At 31.7% G+C, this 21,643-nt stretch overlaps 1 protein-coding gene across 1 annotated transcript; it reads right to left on the bottom strand.

Annotated features, from left to right (window-relative positions):
• Positions 1-1,036: 1,036 nt before the first annotated feature.
• Positions 1,037-21,551, bottom strand: LOC139482828 (serine protease 1-like). The gene is made up of 8 exons (XM_071266873.1): positions 21,402-21,551; positions 19,828-19,894; positions 17,935-17,951; positions 13,348-13,544; positions 11,316-11,397; positions 9,071-9,248; positions 3,551-3,690; positions 1,037-1,337 (listed from the first exon to the last, which is right to left on the bottom strand). Exons 2-8 carry the CDS (start codon positions 19,883-19,885, stop codon positions 1,077-1,079), a joined length of 933 nt encoding a protein of 310 aa, XP_071122974.1. The 5' UTR covers positions 19,886-19,894; positions 21,402-21,551; the 3' UTR covers positions 1,037-1,076.
• Positions 21,552-21,643: the final 92 nt, after the last annotated feature.

Genomic DNA, 21,643 nt, shown 5'->3' with positions numbered 1-21,643 from the left:
TGAACTCCTTGTCTTAAATCAGAAATTTCTTCCCTGAAAGCGTTGAATTCACCTTGAGTTTTTACAGCTTGTATTACATCATTTTATGAACTCCTCATGTTCAGCAATTACCAACTATAAATTCAAGTGACTCAAGAGAACCGCTCGCTTTGGTGCTGTCGTATGTGAATGACTGAAACCCCCGTTTTGGCGGGAAACTGACCACACGAGAGTTACGACACCTATACCATACATCATGAAAAAACAAGAGAAAATAATGTCACTCTAATTCACTACGTTCAACCGTATGCAATTATATTTAAAGATGATTAAACTCTTCATCAACCCAATAAACTTGTCTTTGGTATCCCAAACATACATAGACATGTTGATGGTATGTATTGCACAACTAATGTCAGATAGCTAGACCGGCATTTTCGCTATCATATCGGAAGATAAATCCGACCATACAAATCAAACTTAGTCAAAACACAGTATATTGATATCAAAATATAATCACTTTGAGTATGTATTTCAGAATTGTCATTTGACGGTATGGAAGACATCCATAAATAATTGCCTTTTGGCCTTAATTTTAGCCATATTGACCTTATAGATGTAATACCACCACCTCAAAGTACGTCACATCAGGAATTATATCAAAAGGAACTAAAAACAAATCATCCGTTGATTTAAACAGTTGTAGAAAGAAAACATGCATTTCATAGAAGAAATAAAATCTGAGTCAAAAAACAAAAATCTAGGGAATATAGATAACCATCCGTTTTTATATTTGCTGTTTCTATAAATTATTTTGAGCTGCAGGTAACAGTGTTATTAACGCCTGTTATCAGGAAAAAGAACAGACAATTTGACTGGTTTATTTCTAGTATGGTTATTTTCTGATAAGCAATGAAATGCTATTTGAAATTTTAACTGGAGTACTTACCAGTACAAAGCTTTACTCATGCCAAATCACAAACATTTTGGCATACTTATGAGATTCAATAGTTGGAGTTAATAAGGTCAACAAGAAACACATACGTTTTTCATAACATTCTTTATTCTCCTCATTCAAGTGTCAAATTCAATTTTTGTTATTTTTCTTCTTTTTGTTTTTTTTTCTTGTCTTTCTTACTTTTCTTTTCATTGTTATTGTTCTTATTGTTCTTGCTTTTCTTATCTTTTTTATCATTCTTCTTGTTTTTTCTTTTATTTTTCATTTCTTTTTTAATCCAGTCTGTATAAGCAGAAACTCTGGTATGAACACTTGGAGACCTTCCATCACAAGATGCAACACCAAACGATAATACTCCTACAAGCTTTTTACTGCAAACCATAGGCCCACCACTATCTTTCTGAATAAAAAAAATATTTTAAAACAAATACAATTTAAGTATACAAAGCCAAATTATGTTGTAAATCAAAACCACCAGTCGAAACTCAATTGTTTTTATCGTCGACAGGTGGTAATCGAGTGTTTACTGATAGCATATATATACCCTACTCTTTTTACATGTATCCATAGTATTTTAACGTAAAGACAAGAATGTCATCAGTAGCTATCTTTGTTTGATTGAGACATAATTTGTCCTGTACGAATCTCGAAATGATTTTTTCTTGTTATTGGTTAACATTGTATAGACATATATTTTTTTTTCTTTTTTGTTATTTCCACTGCCGAAACAATATGATTTTTTGTTATTTAGATAAGCTAGGCACTTGTTCTTCCTTAAAAAATAAAATACAAACAGATTCATTTTTAAAATAAAACAATACCGAATAAAGATTATGAAGCAGTCTCAAGCAGATGCGAACAAAATAGCAAACTTTGACAGAAAGCGTATTGGAGCTTGAATTAAATATATATATTTATATAATGTCTAAAAATAGCAACAATCAACATTCAATCTAATTAAGCGTGGATCAGTTTGTGAAAATAAACTGATACAGTTACTGAATTAAAATTATATAAATGTCTAAGAATATAACTAAAACACACTAATTGATACATTAAAAAGTTCTATTAGATGTTAAATAGAAATACGCAATATTTCGCTAAACAAATTAGCTTCATCAGGCGTGTGCATCTCTCAAGATTTCACCTTGAGAGATGCACACGCCTGATGAAGCTAATTTGTTTAGCGAAATATTGCGTATTTCTATTTAACATCTAATAGAACTTTTTAATGTATCAATTAGTGTGTTTTAGTTATATTCTTAGACATTTATATATATATATATATATATATATATATATATATATATATATATATATATATATTTGTGTGAAAACAAGTTAAAATGTGTAAAGACATTAAGCTGTTTTAAACTTTCAAATAATAATAATAAACAAATAAATCGTTTTCTGTTATCGCATTGCATGTAATGATACACCGTATCAAGAGGTCAAATTAACATGAAAACCCCACAAAACATTGGTATTGTCAGTGCAACTACGTGCATTGGCCTTAACCAAAATAATTTTTGCATTGCAAATAAATCAGACTTATTATGACTAATTGCTACTAGAGTGAATCATGCGAAATAAGAGATTTCAGTTTTCACCTTTAAGTTTGCAATACAAAATTGCAACAGTTAATTAGTGGTCATTCAAATAGATTTAGTTGTTCAATAGTATTGTTCGTCTTCGATCATGTATGTTCATATAAATTGTTTCCATGATTCCAAATAAGTACGTTTCATATAACAATGCTCCCAGGATTGCGTTTCATATTATGACTTACTTGTTATAGGAGTAGTACTCATAAAGAAGTTAAGAAAACAAGAGATCTAAGTTGTGTAATAGAAATAATTCAATCTAACATGTTTAAGGCACTATCACGACTTGGCTGACAAAAAAGGAACATCTGTTTCACAAATGACGACGGATGAATTCCATTCGTCGTAATCATAATCCCACAATCCCTTTCAACTCCCGAATTCCGACTTATTGATGTGTTTCTACTGCTGCGAATAACACGACGGGGATGTATGTGTAACAAGATCCGCTTATCCTTCTGGACACCTGAGATCAAACCCGCTTTTAAGGAGTTCGTGTATATTAGTCGTCAGTTTACTATGCAGTGTTTTACAGTCAATTTTTTCGTCTTTTGCTCTTTGTATCTTTATTGCCATCGCGTTGTTTTAATTATGAGTTTAAATGATTCTTTGATATATTTATTCTTTCGTTTTTATCAACAGATTTAAAATTTGAACTGAGAAATTGGTGTCGATATTTACAATTTACTGTATATGAAGAGTTTGTAACATAGTTATATCTATATTAATAAAACGTATAGATAATAGTCAACGATTTTTCTCACAAGGGCGATGGTTAATGACGAGTAACGATACGTGTACACAGTAAGTAAAATAATGGTGTGCCAAATACGGATAAGGTAATCTATGCATGGGATAAATAATCCTTAGTGTTTCGAAAAATTCAAAGTTTTGTACATTGTAAACAGGCAATTTATGAAAATGACCACATTATTGATGTTCATGTGATCTTTGACAAAATGGGTTAACAACTTTGAATTTATTATGTAGGTTAATGAAATACAATTACATTACAGGAATCCTTTTTTCCATCCTGAAGACATATGGTGTTTTTCGGAAACGAATAAATCCCCGGGTGGGAAGTTTTACAGTAGTCAATAGGAACAACATGCATTGACACTACTTGCAGACGATCAGGATAATTTGTCCCTGTAATAAAATGATAAAATAATCAAATAAATCATGTTGGTAATATCCTTAAAATAATAAGTTGTAAAATTAACTTTGTTGTTGTAAAAATTATATTCTGTGTAACATAAGTGTCATAACTCTACCAGGTAACGTCAGAGTTATATCCTAATAAAGATGTTTTTAAACCAACGTCACTTTATTTCTATTTTTTTTCATTGATCATGAGATGATATTATCTAATTATATTTTCCGGGAAAAATAGGTGTCAGACCAGTAATTAAAAATCCTTATCGTTCAACCAAATTTTGCAATTTTCACAGCTTTCTTATTATTTTACCTTTAAGTTTAACTTCTAGGAAACCAGGTATATACGGAATTGTACATGTATCACCTTTATACATGCCAATTTTCAACCGATGTTTAAAGTCTTATTAGAAATTTCTGATATTGAAAACACAGGTACTACCAAAATAACTCCACGTTTTCTTGAAATCTGAAATATGTGTACTATGTGGCGCATTAATCCTGAATTTTTAATGCAAACTCATACACAAGTGAATTTTGGCTCAAAATGGTCTAAATGTATCTCCCTTTCACCAAAAGTTTCATTTCTGCAAATTTGTTGCTTAGTTTAAGTAAACAATGACATCAAATGCACTATTTTTTGTCTGAGTAGGCCTACCTTCACTTAAATTTGAGGGAGTAATTGGTGGATTGCAGATTGCAAACATACATATTTTATTATTTACATCCGTTGGTAATTCGTTTTTGCACATGATATTTACACGCAAAGAACTGAAAAATAGCTGCACTATTACTGGATATCACCTACACCTGTCTTCCAACATTTAGTATTACCAGAATCTAATGATAGACAATCTCAATGTGTTTCTCACTTCTGCATTCGTTAATTGAAACTTATGGCAAGTTTACAATTCCAACAGCATGACAACTTCTCAGAGAAACAGATGAATATGACAGTTGGGAATTCTTTCTTTCTATTCAAATATGGTGTGACAATTATAGTATAAAGACTTTTTTCTTTATTTTTCTCAAAAATAGAAGAAATGTATCAGGTTAATGTGAATTCCATGAGATGCACTAGTATTATATCTTCTGTACATCAAGTATCAAAATCATTTGTGGAAACAAAATTACAAATTAAAACTACCTTTAACTCTATCTACTATTTTAAGACTTGTTAAAAGTTACAGGTATCTAAACATATGTATGTTATTTTTAATAAAAATATCAGTGTTCCCAATAATAAGATAAGTTAAGATGGACTGAAATTTTTGGCTTTGGTCAAAATCATTGGAAGAAAAAATATTAACTGCCATTTGTTTTCACAAAAAATACAAAATTACAATTGTTACAGTATATATGCTATCATCGAATCTTAGCTAAAAACAAGTTTCTCCATAAAATTAAGATTTATAATAACATGAATAATCCAAATTGTAAATTTTGTAATAGAGAAATCGAAACATAAGAATATCTATTTTGGAAATTGAGCAAAAACCAGAGAAATAAAAAGGATTTCAAAATAGCATACAGTAATGTGTGTAGTTTACTTCCCAAGTTAAACCTCATTAACAATAAACTACATGAGTATGCAAGTATATGGGAAAATATCTAAAAAGTCTAAATTTTGGATATAAGAAAAAAAAACCAAAAAAATCTTAAGACCCGGTATTTTAATAATACAAATCGAAGAACACACATTGCGGATCTAGGAACTGTTGTCTGTAATTCAAACAATTGTTAAATGTGGTAACAATGGCAATTTAAAAAATGGTATACGAAAAATCCAATCCTTTCCTGTTACCAAAGTGAATCAATTTTAAAAAGTTTGTAATGGGAATAAGGAATAAGTTAGAGACACTATTTGGGGTTTACTATTTTATTCTGCAATAATTTATCAAATGCCAATTATTGATTTTAGCATTTGCAATACAAAAGGTTAAAAAATATCCTAAAATATAGTCAGATATGTCGGTAACATGAAAGTATCTCGAGTAACAGGACAACGGTAACAGGACAGAGTTGGTATCAGAAAGGATTTTTTTCTCCAAAAATGCTTTATTTTATGGTTTAAGAAAAATACATCATTTCAGATGGGTCACAACTAGAAGATAACAGCAAACAATGTCATTTATCCCTTGAAACTGTATTTGCAAGATGAAAAATCTGCCTAGGTAATGAAAAATTCTAAAATAGATTCCTTTCTGTTACTATCTACTATACTAAAATTGCACAATGTTCTCTGCTGTTATCAAAAGCAAAATACCTAATTTTTCATTCAATATACTGTATATTATTTTGATATTTATTTAATATGGAGATGATAACTTATATTAAATGAAATAGTTGGCATATAGTAGATAAACTTTTTGTCCTGAACATCCTTCCCGTTACTGATTATGGTTATGATGTTTCTTTCAATCAGGTAACATGACAGAACGTAACAGAAAGGAATTACGCAGTACTTTTTGTTCTTTTACTCGAATTGTGTATAAGTTTACTTCCATCTACATGTCAATTTGATAAAATACTATAAAAACGCATGTTCTGGTATAGTGCTGACAATGAAATATTCTCAGAAGGTACACAAAAAGGCTGTAACAGGAGAGAACAACAAACTAATTTTTCTCCAAATTCTGATCTTTGGGGAGTTCAGATTTTTTAAACTGGTTGCTATTTACCTAAACATATGGAGTCAAATATTCAGGAAATGATGCTCTTCTCATTGCATAACAAGAAATAAATGTTTGGTCTTTCAAACATGTCCACAGGTGGGGAAAAACCAAGCGGTAACAGGAGGGAGATTATTTCTGGGGACAACATTTAAAACACCCTTACAAATTTTCTTACATGCTTTAGTTATAACAAAACCAGACCAGTAATGAAGAAGTTTTTTATAAAATCTATCAGATTTGTGAAAATCGGAAGGCTGTTTACTTAATTTAGATATTCTTTGAATGATTTAATTTTCAGAAAATAACAGAGGACAACATGATTTTTTTTGGAAGGGGGGTTGACCTTTTAAATTATAATATTTTATTATAAGAAATATTAAAAAGAATGTTTAATTGGTTGCAGTTGGTGCATAATATACTATAGTTAATACTGTAACTAAAAAATTTCCAAAAAGATGCCTGAATAAAAAAATAATTGCTGGTAATGTGTGGGACATGGACATTAGACTTTTTCAGATATTGTCTCATTTATCAAAGATGAGCATACACGTGCTTATATTATGTAAATAATCACACGTGAGTGTGTGTCCGCATGGTTGTCATCTATTGCTGTTTATAACAAAGCACAGGTTTGTGTTTTAAATATATGATATTTCGGATTGGTCAATATTTGTCGTATTGCGTGAATATATTGATTATGATATTTGATATGTAAATACCACGAGTTTTTTTAAAGCACAAATAGTTTCCTAGTTGAAACAAATTGAGATATATTGTCATTCGAAGCCGGTATACTATTCAGTAAAGTGCAGTTTACATAACGTAAATTCCCCCTCACAACCCCACACCCCCATTTGGATGCTTGTATTTTTGAAATTTTTTAACGCATACATGTAGCTAGATAAATATTTATACTACCAGTACGACACTGCTTGGTTGATCATTAAGACCACTATATCTGTGTATAAAAGATTTCTCATTTTTATTTTTTATTTTGTAGGTTGTCGTGTACTACGCAGATGACATCAGAACTCAAATTTAATTTCGTTTAAATAAAATTAAGTGGGTTGCACATGCTGGCGAGCTATTTTTATGACACAATTGATTGTTTTCATTTTATAAATACTTAATATCAGTTTGCGGGAACGAATTAGAATATAATATCATAACAAAATTTCATCTCGACAAGTCAATTTATGATGACCAAAGTCAACTAAATGGATTTCATAAACCGTCAAGAGTAGATAAAAATAGACATGGTGGCAGTGTGACCATTTATTTGAAACATAGTCTAAATGTTATTGTACGGCATGAAAAATTTATAAGCAATCTTGAATTACTTTGGGTTGAAGTGAGAAATTGTAGTAAACATTTTTTTAGTTGATGTCTTATGCCAGCCTCAAAACTCAAAATCGCAGTCAGTAAATAAAGCATTTGGTTGCAATTTCCTATTTTTCCTTTGTGGTTATTTTAATTGCGATATGATTTCAAACACAAGAAGTTACTTAATCGTTTAAATTTAGAAAATGATGTCTGGGAGTCTACTTTAGAACCAAAACCGACACTTGTATTGAATTATGTGGGAAAATTTCATTTAAAACTTTAAACAACACTCGTTTAAAAAGACAAAATTCGTGATTGTAAGTGTGCATATTATGACGGACTTAACAACCATTTAATTAGTACTGACTGAGATGATGTTGTTTCAGTCAAAATTTCATTTGAAACTTTAAAACAACACTCGTTTAAAAAGACAAATTCGTTATTTTTAAGCGTGCATATTATGATGGTCTTAACAAGTTGATCGATACTAACTGGGATGATGTTGTTTTAAATTCAAATAATATAAATTATATTGATATGAAATTTGTCAAATCATTAAAGTAAAATATGTCAGTACATTTGTATTATTTCTTTTAAAGCTTTTATGTCTAATTGAAATGAAACAAAATTAATTATTACACTTATTTTTTTTAAAAGATTAAGACCATTTTACATGTATAAGAAATTACAACACAAAACAATGCATCAGTGTACATATTTGTTTAGGGGCCAGCTGGGGAACGCCTCCGGGTCCGGCAGTTTCTCGATCAGTATACATATTGGTGGAGTGGCAAGCTGAGGGACGCCTCCGGGTACAGGAGTTTCTCACTGCATTGAAGACCCATTGGTCACCTTCTGCTGTTGTCTGCTCTATGGTCGGGTTGACACATTTTCCATTTCCATTCTCAATTGTATCAGGTATGTTTCAGTCCCATACTCTGGTTAACCGAAAAGTGGACATTTTTTTTTAAACAAAGGTGAGACATAAAGCACGAAACAAATCATTGTTTTTTTTATATTTTCTGGTTTTCCGGGGGATTCTTTGCCAAGTAATTGCCAGTTTGTTTTCTACTAAAGAGTTTGAATATCACTTTTGTATCTTTTACTTCTCTTTATCATTATTGCAACCTTGAAAATACCAAATGTTTAATCTACATCTTAAGTCCTGTTGTTTAAGGTTATAAGGAAAAATAAAGGCAAATTAGAAAGTCAAGGTATCTAATTTGATTTTAGTTGTCCTACTATATTCGTGTACTCGTACAGTCTATTTTCGTCATTTGAAGTTTTTTGTCCTTTTGTTTTAAACTTATGAGTTTTAATATCACTTTGGTATCTTTAGCCTCTAATTTCTGGAATCAATTTATGATAAAACATACCACTACCATTTGTATTCCCCCATCCAGATATTGTACACACTTCACCAGTATAATTTTTCCCTATGTCCGTGTCCAAGTCGATTTTATTAATGGTAAGCCCAAATTTAAGCGGCGTCTTCAGCTGTAGTAGCGACAGGTCATTTTGTACTCCATAAATCGGACTCAGAATATCAGGGTGCTGAAACATATAAAGTACAACTTAGTTAATTTTATAATCCGTATATGCAAACGATATAATTGACGTTTTTACAAATATTAAATTTAGAAAAAAAAACGTGATTATTTACTTCCTTGAAGCACGTAAGTTTTTCAAATGAGTATGAGGTCGTTTTATGAATTTCCATTGCTGGCAAAATGATGGTATAAGTTCATTTACAAATGCTTTACATGTAATGACCTTTAAAAGCTAAAGTCTATCATGAAACGAATATTACGGGATCTTTTTACGTCACGTTGATTTATATATATATAATCAATGATATATGGAAAAGCAAAAGATAGATTAATACAATTTTGGTCGATCAAAGAATTTTTCTAACAACTATAATTTGTTTGTTTATTGCCAAATATCTACGTAAAATGTTTTGAGGTTTAAATAATGATTGTGACCTAAACTGGACGTGTAGTTAATTAATGAAAGAATTCCATAGACAATACACCTTAGAGCGATTGAAAATACGTTTTCACAGATAGAGTAATTTTCCATTCGTTGTGTTATTATACATGTATACATACATGTATGTATGGGTACTGCCAATGTGTTGAACATAATTTTCTCTATAACAATTTTAATTATATTACTACAATCACAATTCATTTCTGGAAAATAAGGTACATTTTTGGTTTTTTTTTTCTGGTACTTATTAGTGACGTTGAAACAGTATGTGAGATTCTAAATGAATTTGAAATTCTAAAAAGATAACATATATATAAAATAACCCATTTGTTATTAAAGTAATCAATTAGATCTGCATGTAGTTATATTTAAGTGCAAAGAGATATAGTAAAGGAGAAGAATAAATATATAGTGTCACTAAAAACCTTAACTAATCTATTTTGTAACTGTTCAAATACGTTTCAAATCATCGATAAAAAACATGTGTGCCAAAAAAACAAATAAAACTGACTGATTTGATTCAGCATTTCTCCTAAATCATAAACGGTACTATGTTGATTATGGAATTCGATTAGCATAAAAACTCTATAAATCACCAATGCCAAGCTGCCAATCGTTGATAAGTACTGGGAAAATGTGTGACACATCTATGCAGCGCCACGACATGAAATTTGGTCAAATCACGGGTCATCTGTGGTCGTCGTTCGACAATCGCACGATATTTTGAGCATCGTGGCGCTGTCGTGTGTCGTGGGACGAAAATCGGACATGCACATTTTTTGATCTACGATTTGTTTGTCGTGTCACTGTCTTGTGGCTGTCATGAAAGTGTCTTACGACCGTCATGCGACTGTTGTGCGATATACACATTGTCGTTAGTATCAACATAAACCACTTAAAGCAAACAATCGTCGCACGACTGTCGTACGACAATTTCACGACTGGCGCAAGACAACTCGTGATACAGTCGCACGATTGTCTCACGAATACCAAATTTCGTACGATGATCGCACAACATTGATTGTTTGTCGTACGAAAGTGGTACGTTCACCGGCCAACATATTTTCGCTTTATTTAGGAGAATACAATTCGTTGGGAATGAATGTTTGAAAAAAAAAACTGATGTGACCACTCGAAATATTTTTTTTGACATTTTGCACGACAGTGCCACGACAACTATTTTATAGATCTTCCACGACAAAAAATCTGACGATCTGTTGTGACCGGGGCTTTACATGTAAAACGGTCCGTTAACGACCAGTTTTCTAGTCCGTTTTTCCTATTGAAAGACTGATTGAATTGTTTACTGTAGAATAAAGAATGTCATGTAATAGAAGCTTATTCTTAACTGATATTCGATAAAATGCATTACTGTTCAGTAGCGTTGCAGGTAATTGGTAGTGTTTTAACAACTTATAATGTTATTATGACCATTATAAATGAATATATAGTTAATCGCGTATGAAGTCATTCTGTTGTGTAATACATAAGAAAAGCATGACATAATTAAGCTTGTCCAAGCTGAAAAACAACGAAGAGACGGGAAAGCAGGGTGGGTAAAATATATCATGTACACCTATGTCAATGTATAGTTAGGTATATTATAATTAAACTACTTATAGTCCATACCGCATGAACACTTTTCAAGGGTATAATTGTTTTCATCTGACTCAAAAAAGAGCTTCCAGCTACTACTCTCAAATTCTTTGCCCTAAAATGAAATAAAATCGAACTGATGTCTTATAATGAAAACTGGTTTGAATATACTATATAACAAAAGAAGATATGGTATGATTGCAAAAAAAGATAGCTCTCCATAGGAGATTAAATAACACAGAAAAGATCACTAAACGATCTTCATCAATCAGCCTAGTTTATTTTCGTAATTTTTGTGCAAAGCTCCATATCACTCAATTTAACCCATTCAGTACCCCCTTAAAATGTATGTTTTGCAGTGTAATTTTGAAACAAATCATCTACATCCAGTTTAAGCTAGTGACATCTGAAAGTTTTTAGTTTTATTAAGCTTTAGCATGAAGTTATAGCATTAGTAATATAGTTATATTGTCGACTTGACATAGGATCTTGGCCTCAATTTCGAATTTAAAGACCATCGATGGAAAATAAATAGGTATATGATACGTCAGCACTCTTTCCATCATTGAGCAAACACAGCCAAGCGTTGAAACATCAATGGCATGGTGTGCCACATGTCCTGAAGAAAAGTCCTGCGAAGAGTTTGACATACATGCATGTCGTGTAACAAGTTGTGAGCATCTTTTGTATATAGATTTCACAGTTTTCCAGTTAAAATTAAAGACGAATTAGTCGTATGACATGAATGCCCACGCTCAAGTGTTTTAATTTTCCACGTTAACGTGGTTAAATTATTAAACGTCATATAATTAACATTCCAGATGTCAACTCTTTTGATGTTTTTTTTCCATCTGAGCATTGTATATGAGTTTCGTAAAACTTGAATGAGGCAACCTTAATCTATGGTGCAGAAATGGAAAGGTTTTTATGAAAAAAACATACCTTAATTTTGGACTTAAGGAGTTTCGAGGGTATAAAAATTTCAGAAAAAAAATAAACATTTATTATTCACTACAAATTTTATTGATTACCTTAAGAAGTTGTTACTTTATCATATGGAACAAAAATCATTCAACAAAATCAATTTGTGTCGGCTCCGGATGACAATGTAGATATCATTGAAAAAGCTCAAAATTATCTCCCTTTGGTGCGAACATGCCATTTTTTTGGCATAAAATTTAAATATCTTTTCACTCATCGGTGATCTATATTTTTTATTATAATTTTCAAATAAGCTGTACTTAAACAAATCTTTTGAAAAATGTGAGCGATTTCTGTAATTAAGTTCTTTATTTATTTCGATATTACCTCTTTTTCTACTTAAAGTTCAACAGAAAAAAAGTACCTTTACAAAAATGTATGTTTCTTTCGAAGGCAGATTGTAAGCGTAAATGAACGGTGACCCCATTTGTTTCTTTCATTTTTGTATTTAGTATAAGATAAAGTTCATTTATAGAAAAATATAGCGAAATCCTACATTAATACAAAAACTTGGTTTAAACCCGCGAGTCCCCTTATATGGTATTTCCCTTAGTTCGATCTTTTCGTGCTTAAACAATATTGGTGTGTATCGAAAACTGGATCTTTTTCTACGAAAAACTACCCTTGTAAAAAAAGAAAAAGACAACAGAAACGTAATCATGTTACCTCTATTACCGAGTTTACCATTGCACCCGGTTATTTGAAATATAACAAATGAAATACTCGAAATCTCCAATATATAATATTTTCAGTACGAAAACAACAAGTCCATTTTGAGAAGCATATTTTAAGTTCTTGATATATCCAATTGAAAATGAACTGTATGTTGATAGAAATAAATAGAAAGCAGCTACTACTTGAATAGACGGGGAGAACAGCGAAAAGTTGACCTACAATTCATCAACAAAAATCAAAATAAACATTACAAAGAAAACTAAAGACTTAACAATATAACTCAATTAGAAACTTCGAATTATCGTTAAAGCTCCGATAGCTTTATTATTTTGTGTTCCACATGCATGTGATACCCGTCGGTGTTTTTGTGTTAAGGATTTATACATTAACTGTAAATAGAATAACTTACTCATGTATATTATTAGGGAATGAGACACAATGTGCAGCTGTAAGAACCCAACTTCTGTCAATAATTGCTCCTCCGCAAAGATGAGTAAAATTGTCTCCTTCATAACCTCTGGACTGAACAGATACCATCCATGGGTGATTTTCTATGTTGGCATCTCCACCATTAAAAATCTTCACACTTGTATCAGCCGCAATAATCTAGATTATGATATGAAATTAATTGAAAAAATACTTTCCATTTTCAACTTTATTTCTTACGATATTCTTTATCAAATCCCAAGTAAAATCATTTCGGGTAGAGAAATAAAATATATATATATATATATATATATATATATAGCAAAAGTAAATAAACACGGTGTACAGAATGTATATAATAATATTTTTAAATTTGCAAACTACATTTCACATCAAATAATAACAGTTCGTTAAAATATTGTCACTAGCGCTTTCATGCCTTCTGGCAATCTTCAGGCGACGTTTTAACAATGTCCTTGACGACACTGCCGTTGGTAACGTTTATTACGTTACAATAACGATAAGGGGAGATAAATCAAACGTGTTTAAGTAGATCCGTTTAATTTTGGCTGAAAGTCCTTTATAAAGTGTGCTTCCTTTGCCAGTCTTTTATATTTGTTCGATTCGTTCATTTTATAGAACGGATATACGGTAAATTTTCCACTACTGCACGTTTCGAAATGTTCGCTCACATCTTGCATTCGTGTGGATGGATCTCGTATCTGTTGTCTGTGAACACGAACTCTTTGACAAATTGAGTTACCAGTCTGTCCGATGTACCATTCCTTGCAAGTGCTGCATACAATACAGTAAATAAGGTTTACCGTTTTGCAATTCATGTCTGCATTTGGAATAATGGTTTGGCCGTTTTTCAATGTTATTTGCGGGCCGGTTGCCATGTATTCACAAAGACCACATCTAGGGTCATTACATTTTGAAACGTTGTATTGTATTCCATTTGGGTCATAAAACTTAGCCCTTGTTAAAATCTTTTTAAGATTTAAAGGCTGTCTTTTACTTTTCAGGAATTTTTCTGTAGGGAAAAGCTTTTTTAATTTTTTCGTTTTTTGTAAAACTGGCAAATTTGCTTTTATGACGTTGAATATGTCAGGATTGTACGGGTTATGAGTGCTAACAAACGGGATAAGTTCTGTATTACTCTCTTTGCGTGCTGTGGACCTGAGTTCCGTCATTGGTATAGCTTTTGCCTTTTCTATTCCCTTTTCTATTAGTGGGTTTGGATAGTTTTGTTCTTTCAAAAACACCTTCAGTTCATTCAAACGTAATTCCTTCGTGAAATCATCACTCACAATTGTACATACACGTCGTGCTAGACAAAACGGGATGTTTCTTATCGTATGTGAAGGATGGCATGAATGAAAATTGGTATTGGTATCCAAACCCACTAATAGAAAAGGGAATAGAAAAGGCAAAAGCTATACCAATGACGGAACTCAGGTCCACAGCACGCAAAGAGAGTAATACAGAACTTATCCCGTTTGTTAGCACTCATAACCCGTACAATCCTGACATATTCAACGTCATAAAAGCAAATTTGCCAGTTTTACAAAAAACGAAAAAATTAAAAAAGCTTTTCCCTACAGAAAAATTCCTGAAAAGTAAAAGACAGCCTTTAAATCTTAAAAAGATTTTAACAAGGGCTAAGTTTTATGACCCAAATGGAATACAATACAACGTTTCAAAATGTAATGACCCTAGATGTGGTCTTTGTGAATACATGGCAACCGGCCCGCAAATAACATTGAAAAACGGCCAAACCATTATTCCAAATGCAGACATGAATTGCAAAACGGTAAACCTTATTTACTGTATTGTATGCAGCACTTGCAAGGAATGGTACATCGGACAGACTGGTAACTCAATTTGTCAAAGAGTTCGTGTTCACAGACAACAGATACGAGATCCATCCACACGAATGCAAGATGTGAGCGAACATTTCGAAACGTGCAGTAGTGGAAAATTTACCGTATATCCGTTCTATAAAATGAACGAATCGAACAAATATAAAAGACTGGCAAAGGAAGCACACTTTATAAAGGACTTTCAGCCAAAATTAAACGGATCTACTTAAACACGTTTGATTTATCTCCCCTTATCGTTATTGTAACGTAATAAACGTTACCAACGGCAGTGTCGTCAAGGACATTGTTAAAACGTCGCCTGAAGATTGCCAGAAGGCATGAAAGCGCTAGTGACAATATTTTAACGAACTGTTATTATTTGATGTGAAATGTAGTTTGCAAATTTAAAAATATTATTATATATATATATATATATCAATAAATCTACAAGTGAAGGCAGTTTCATAATAGCGATAATAAAATTGTCTAATTACGATAAAAGTCAAGATAGTTCCTTAAGAGTGATTTATACAAAGTAAAGATGATTCTCCATAAGCGTAAAAAAATATCTCAACTAAATCACGAAAGTTTAACATTTTGGAAAGAATGATACTAGTATAACAATTATCATAACCATATTCCTAAGAAGAAAAAATAGTTCCCTTACAGCGATAACTGTCATAATGTTATATCAAATTATAAGGTTAGTTTGCAGCGATTATTCGCTTTGAATCATAAAATCACACAGTAAAAACAATTTAGTCATGATCAAGGTGGACTACAAAAATAGCTAAAATCACCTTCAATACATTCCCTTACACTTTTTTCCGTAACTAGAAGACCAATTTGTTAGATGTCACTAGTACTTCAACCAGAGTTTATTTTTAAAAAACTTAATGTTCCGGAAGAGCCCACACCTAAATTATATATCGATGGAAAGAGAAAAACGTGTACAATAAGGAAAAGTTTAGTCGTAAAATTCCAGAGTGGTCACATATTTTTGAAATTTGGGTCAAAGGTCAGGCCTAAAAATGTCAGTATTTCAACTACAAGGACGAAAAAGAGAAGTCTCTGATATTTATTCATTAGAATGCAACAAAAACGGTTCAATCATAAGCATATTCTGCAAAGGACGTTAAAAAATGCCAACTTTAAGTTTAAGAATTTTACTCGGGGATGGTATTATATTTATGTCTTTATCATTCCGTTGATCCTTGATGATATGTGCATCGAAAATAGTCACGAAAAGAGTCGAAAATAACCTTTATTTGGATTTTAAAATAACTACTCAAAACCATAAATTGAGAGGTACCCCATTAAAGGGCTAAATACAAACATGAGAACAAAGAAACTTTTTACGACAAGACGGAAATTAAAAAATAGATGTTATTCTATCATTTAAAACAATTTTCAGCCGTGTGTTATTCCGGAACATTAAACTCGTTGACTAATCGTCTTTGTCGTGGTCATTTCTAGTACTATACCTTCTAGGACATAATGCATAGAAGTAGTTGCATCTATAAAGTAGCTGACTAAATTTATTCGAAGATACCATATTAATTGTTTTATACATCGGACGTGCTACAGTTTGCTCATCAAGGATATTATTAAATGTGTTTGGTTTCTAAATGATAGAACCGTTACCTCTGCTGATCTCTGCGGATGTCATCATTTATCAATCAGTGATTTGGTACTGTCTTGATTCACAACATGTTCGTTTCTTAAAATGTCCATTGATCAATTCAAAAACTATTTACAAAACAGGTTTTCATCAATTTGACATTTTTTTTAAATCCCTATTGGTCATATTTTTCTTAAACTCATGTATTACTTATCAAGTGAATTCAAAAAATCTTGTGAGACGTATTTCTATTTGTAACCATCTGATGAGTAAATATAAAAAAAAAGAAGATGTGGTATGATTGCCAATGAGACAACTGTCCACAAGAGACCAAAATGACACAGACATTAACAACTATAGGTCACCGTACGGCCTTCAACAATGAGCAAAGCCCATACCGCATAGTCAGCTATAAAAGGCCCGACATGACAATGTAAAACAATTCAAAAGAGAAAACTAACGGCCTTATTTGTATAAAAAGACCTTTTTCAACTGATTTTTATAGTTCGTTCTTATGTTGTAATTTTGCAACACTGTCCCTTGTTAGGGGGATGTTTGGAATCTCGCTAACATGTTTAACTCCGCCACAGTCTGTAAGTATATGCCTGTCCCAAGTCAGGAGCCTGTAAATCAGTGGTTTTCATTTGTTGATGTGTTTCATATTTATTTTTCGTTCATTTCTTTTCTTCATTAATTAGGCCGTTAGTTTTCTCGTTTGAATTAATTGACATTTGTTATTACGGGGCTTTTTTGAAGGTTAGTATGTGTTGAAAGCCTAACGGTAACCTAGTGTTGTTAAATTCTGTGTCAGTTGGTGTCTTGTGGAGAGTTGTCTCATTTGCAACCATACCACATCTTCTGTTTTTATATATCATCATACATGTAACCTATTTTATTTAATTTTTTAATTGCAGGATACCACATCGATACCAGTCATTCATTATCAACAAAGTTTGCTGTGTTCCTTTAAAAACCGATGTATGTTAAAACACATTGATGTTCATTTATAAGCAACACTGTTTATAAAAGTTGAATTGGATTATATGTTTTTTTTATCTTTAATAAATGTTTATATACATGTACGTACCGAAGCAATATAGATCACTACAAATACACAAGAAAGTTAAATTATTAATATCATCATTATAATTATTACATTGTATTTTTTTTAGCATTATCTTTATATTGCATTCGTTCGAGAAAATACTTTTACAACAATTGTACTTGTATAATCATTGTCATTGCTATAATTATTCCTGTACTGAAATCGAAATGTCTGAACAGTATTGAATGTCCCGCATTGAACATGTCTGAAAATAATCTTAAATTCTAGATATGACTGAATAACTGATTGTATAAACTTTTACTTTGATGTTCAGATACAAATGGCTATTTAAGACTGAAATACATTTACTTTTGTGACGATACATAATATTTACGCTTACCCTATCGACCCAGTTGGTCTTGTTTCGTTTGCGATTACACCTTATGTTAGAATCCTGGATTTTGATTGGTTAATATTGATTCACTTATAAAGTCTTTGTATCGGAACTAAACACATTTATTAAAAAAACAGTTGTTGGCATGACACGGGTTATGTTCTTCTCGTATATGTTATAATGGTATGATACTAAACCCCTAACGGGATGGATTGTGTCTGATATTCATATGATGAAATCATAATCTTTCAATCAGTTTAATTGAAGTCTGGAGCTGGCATGTCAATTAACTGCTAGTAGTCTGTTGTTATTTATGTATTATTGTCATTTTGTTATTTTCTTTGGTTACATCTTTTGACATCAGACTCGGACTTCTCTTGAACTGAATTTAAAATGTGTGTATAGTTATGCCTTTTCTTTTCTACATTGGCTAGAGTTATGGGGGAGGGTTGAGATCTCATAAACATGTTTAACCCCGCCGCATTTTTTGCGCCTGTCCCAAGTCAGGAGCCTTTGGCCTTTGTTAGCCTTGTATTATTTTAATTTTAGATTCTTGTGTACAATTTGGAAATTAGTATGGCGTTCAGTATCACTGAACTAGTATATGTTTGTTTAGGGGCCAGCTGAAAGACGCCTTCGGGTGCGGGAATTTCTCGCTACATTGAAGACCTGTTGGTCACCTTCTGCTGTTGTTTTTTTTTATGGTCGGGTTGTTGTCTCTTTGACACATTCCTCATTTCCATACTCAATTTCATTTTTATGATAGCTAGTGTATTTTTCACCAAATAACTGTTATCAAATGAATAGCGTTCATTTTTTAATGCCGCCGTGGTATTTGCAAAACGAATATGCCGGTTTTATCCTCTTTGCTGTTGTATTTGCAAAAAAATACTCTATCCGACTGGACGCTTGTAACGTCACGATCATCAATGCGTTTTTTTAACATTAACATTCGATGTAATTAAACAGATATATCATGTTCTTGAGGGGTATTTGCGAAAAATACCAGTCTTGAGAATGAATTTTCCTCGCCTTACGGCTCGCGAAATTTAACATTCTCTCGACTGTTATTCTTCGCAAATACCCCTCCTTAACATGATATATCTGTTTTAATTACACCTTATGTAAGAATCCTGGGTTTTGATTGGTTGATAGCCAGTGTATTTTTCACCAATTTACTGTGATCGTTCATTTTTTAACGCCGTCGGGGTATTTGCAAAACGGATATGCCTTTTTTACCCTCTCTGCCGTGGTATTTGCCAAAAAATTCTCTATCCGACTAAACGCTTGTAACGTCACGATCATCAATGCGTTTTTGAACATTAACATTCGGTGTAATTAAACAGATATAGCATGTTCTTGAGGGGTATTTGCAAAAAATACCCCTCCTTAACATGATATGTCTGTTTAAAAATTCATGTGATTCCCTGAGTTATCGTATTTGTTATCCTAATGTGTCTCTTCCAAAAAGATTTATACGAAACTTGAAAATAGGAAATTTATTTTCAACGGAATTAATAGGTAAAACGTTATTAACTTACCGACAAAGGCGCTGACGATGAATACTCGATATATCTTTGTGTTTCCTAACAACCCCATTTCTGAAATCTAAAACATCCGATACCTATTTCATGTATATAATGACGAATTGACCCTAGACATGACACATTCAATCTTTCCAACAATTAACTTTCTTTTTATTTCAAAATATAATAATCTCATTGAGATATCTAAGATAATTCACCATATTCTTTTAGATATACAACATGAAAAGTTGAAAAATTCATGAAAATACAGTGCTACAGATAGGCATCTTTGAATAGTTGTAATCTCAAGATAATATGTTATTTAAAGATGGTAGAATTATCAAGTAACTTGTGTCATGAATAGTTCGTATCACGTTTGCGTCTGGCGTACTAAATTATAATCATGTTACCTATTTACAGACTGTCTTTATTGTTGTTGGTTTTATTCAATATTGAAAGTCATCAAACAGATATATTTCATAGCTTGTAGTTCGGTGTGAGCCAAGGCTTCGTGTTGAAGGCCGTACATTAACCTATAATGGTTTACTTTTTTTAAATTGTTATTTGGATGGAGAGTTGTCTCATTGGCACTCACACCACATCTTCCTATATCTATGTTTCAAATAATTGAGTTTGACTTTGTAGTAATCCCGATTATATATGTATAATATTATATGGTTGAAAAAATAAATGTAATGCTAATAAAATAAACGAACACTCATCAAACATAACAACAAATCATATGAAAAACGAAATGAACAGAATCTTAAAGACAATTTTCTAAGAAAGAATACTGTCACGAATTTTGTCAGCTAAATCGGAGAAAAAGATTGCTTTGCAATTGGTACTTTGTTTTTTATCGAATGGTGTTCTTTTATTGCTAGGTCGTTACCACTCGAACCAATAAACAACAGTAATTTAGAGTCTATATATTGTTCTCTTATGATTTTAAAGTCTGCGATAAATAAAAATATATATTTTGCTTCGTCATGTCTTAAACTATAAGTTGTTTTAAATACCAAATTTAGGAATTTTTCTTTTTTTTATAATTCTTTATTTTGTATTTCTATATCTCTGTGCAAAAATTTGTGAAATTGAAGTTATTTTGGCAAGTTTTAATCACTAACGTAACGAATATAATTCGCTCAAATATATTTTAGTAAAAAATATATACCTGTTTGTCATGTTTGTATAGAAATTAAAAAGAGACAATATACATGATATAAACTTTTCACAGCTTGTTTTCATTTTTCTGTGTAATCTTTATCCAAAGTATTCTTATGGCTAATTATCGGTGGTCGGTGGTTTTTTTTTTCGGGCATTCCAACTACCTCCACCAATAAAAACTGGCCGCCACGGAATAGCATAAATGCGGTGTTTCCAAGTGGCGTTAAAACACAATAAATCTAACCAAATCGGTGTAATCTTTATCCAAAGTATCCTTATGACTAACTTGCTAAATATTAATAAATCTTTCATTTTCTCTATCATTTTAGCCGTTTTTATGCAATATATCTATGAGATCAAGATTGCATCATTTCAGACAAACTTATTCAATTTAAAACGATATAATTTATCAATTGACAAACCTGTATTGAAATTTCTAAGACGGAATAGAAATGTTCGTCGTTGTAATTCCTCTTCTGTAGGTCTGAACAGCCAGGTATATATACATCCACGTAGTGCGTGGTATGTTGTGAAAGCTATTACATCATGTTTCGAACATAACATTTTCAGGACGTCGATAAAAATTTACCAATTCACATTGGTTAATTGCGGAAACTAAATTAATAAATCTTTATGGTTAAATGTATGTAACTTTATGGTTATT

The sequence above is a fragment of the Mytilus edulis genome, chromosome 7 (genome assembly GCF_963676685.1).
Source record: "Mytilus edulis chromosome 7, xbMytEdul2.2, whole genome shotgun sequence".
Classification (NCBI taxonomy): Eukaryota; Metazoa; Mollusca; class Bivalvia; order Mytilida; family Mytilidae; genus Mytilus; species Mytilus edulis.
Note: the sequence above shows the minus strand (reverse complement) of the source record. Positions and strands in the feature narration are given on the sequence as shown.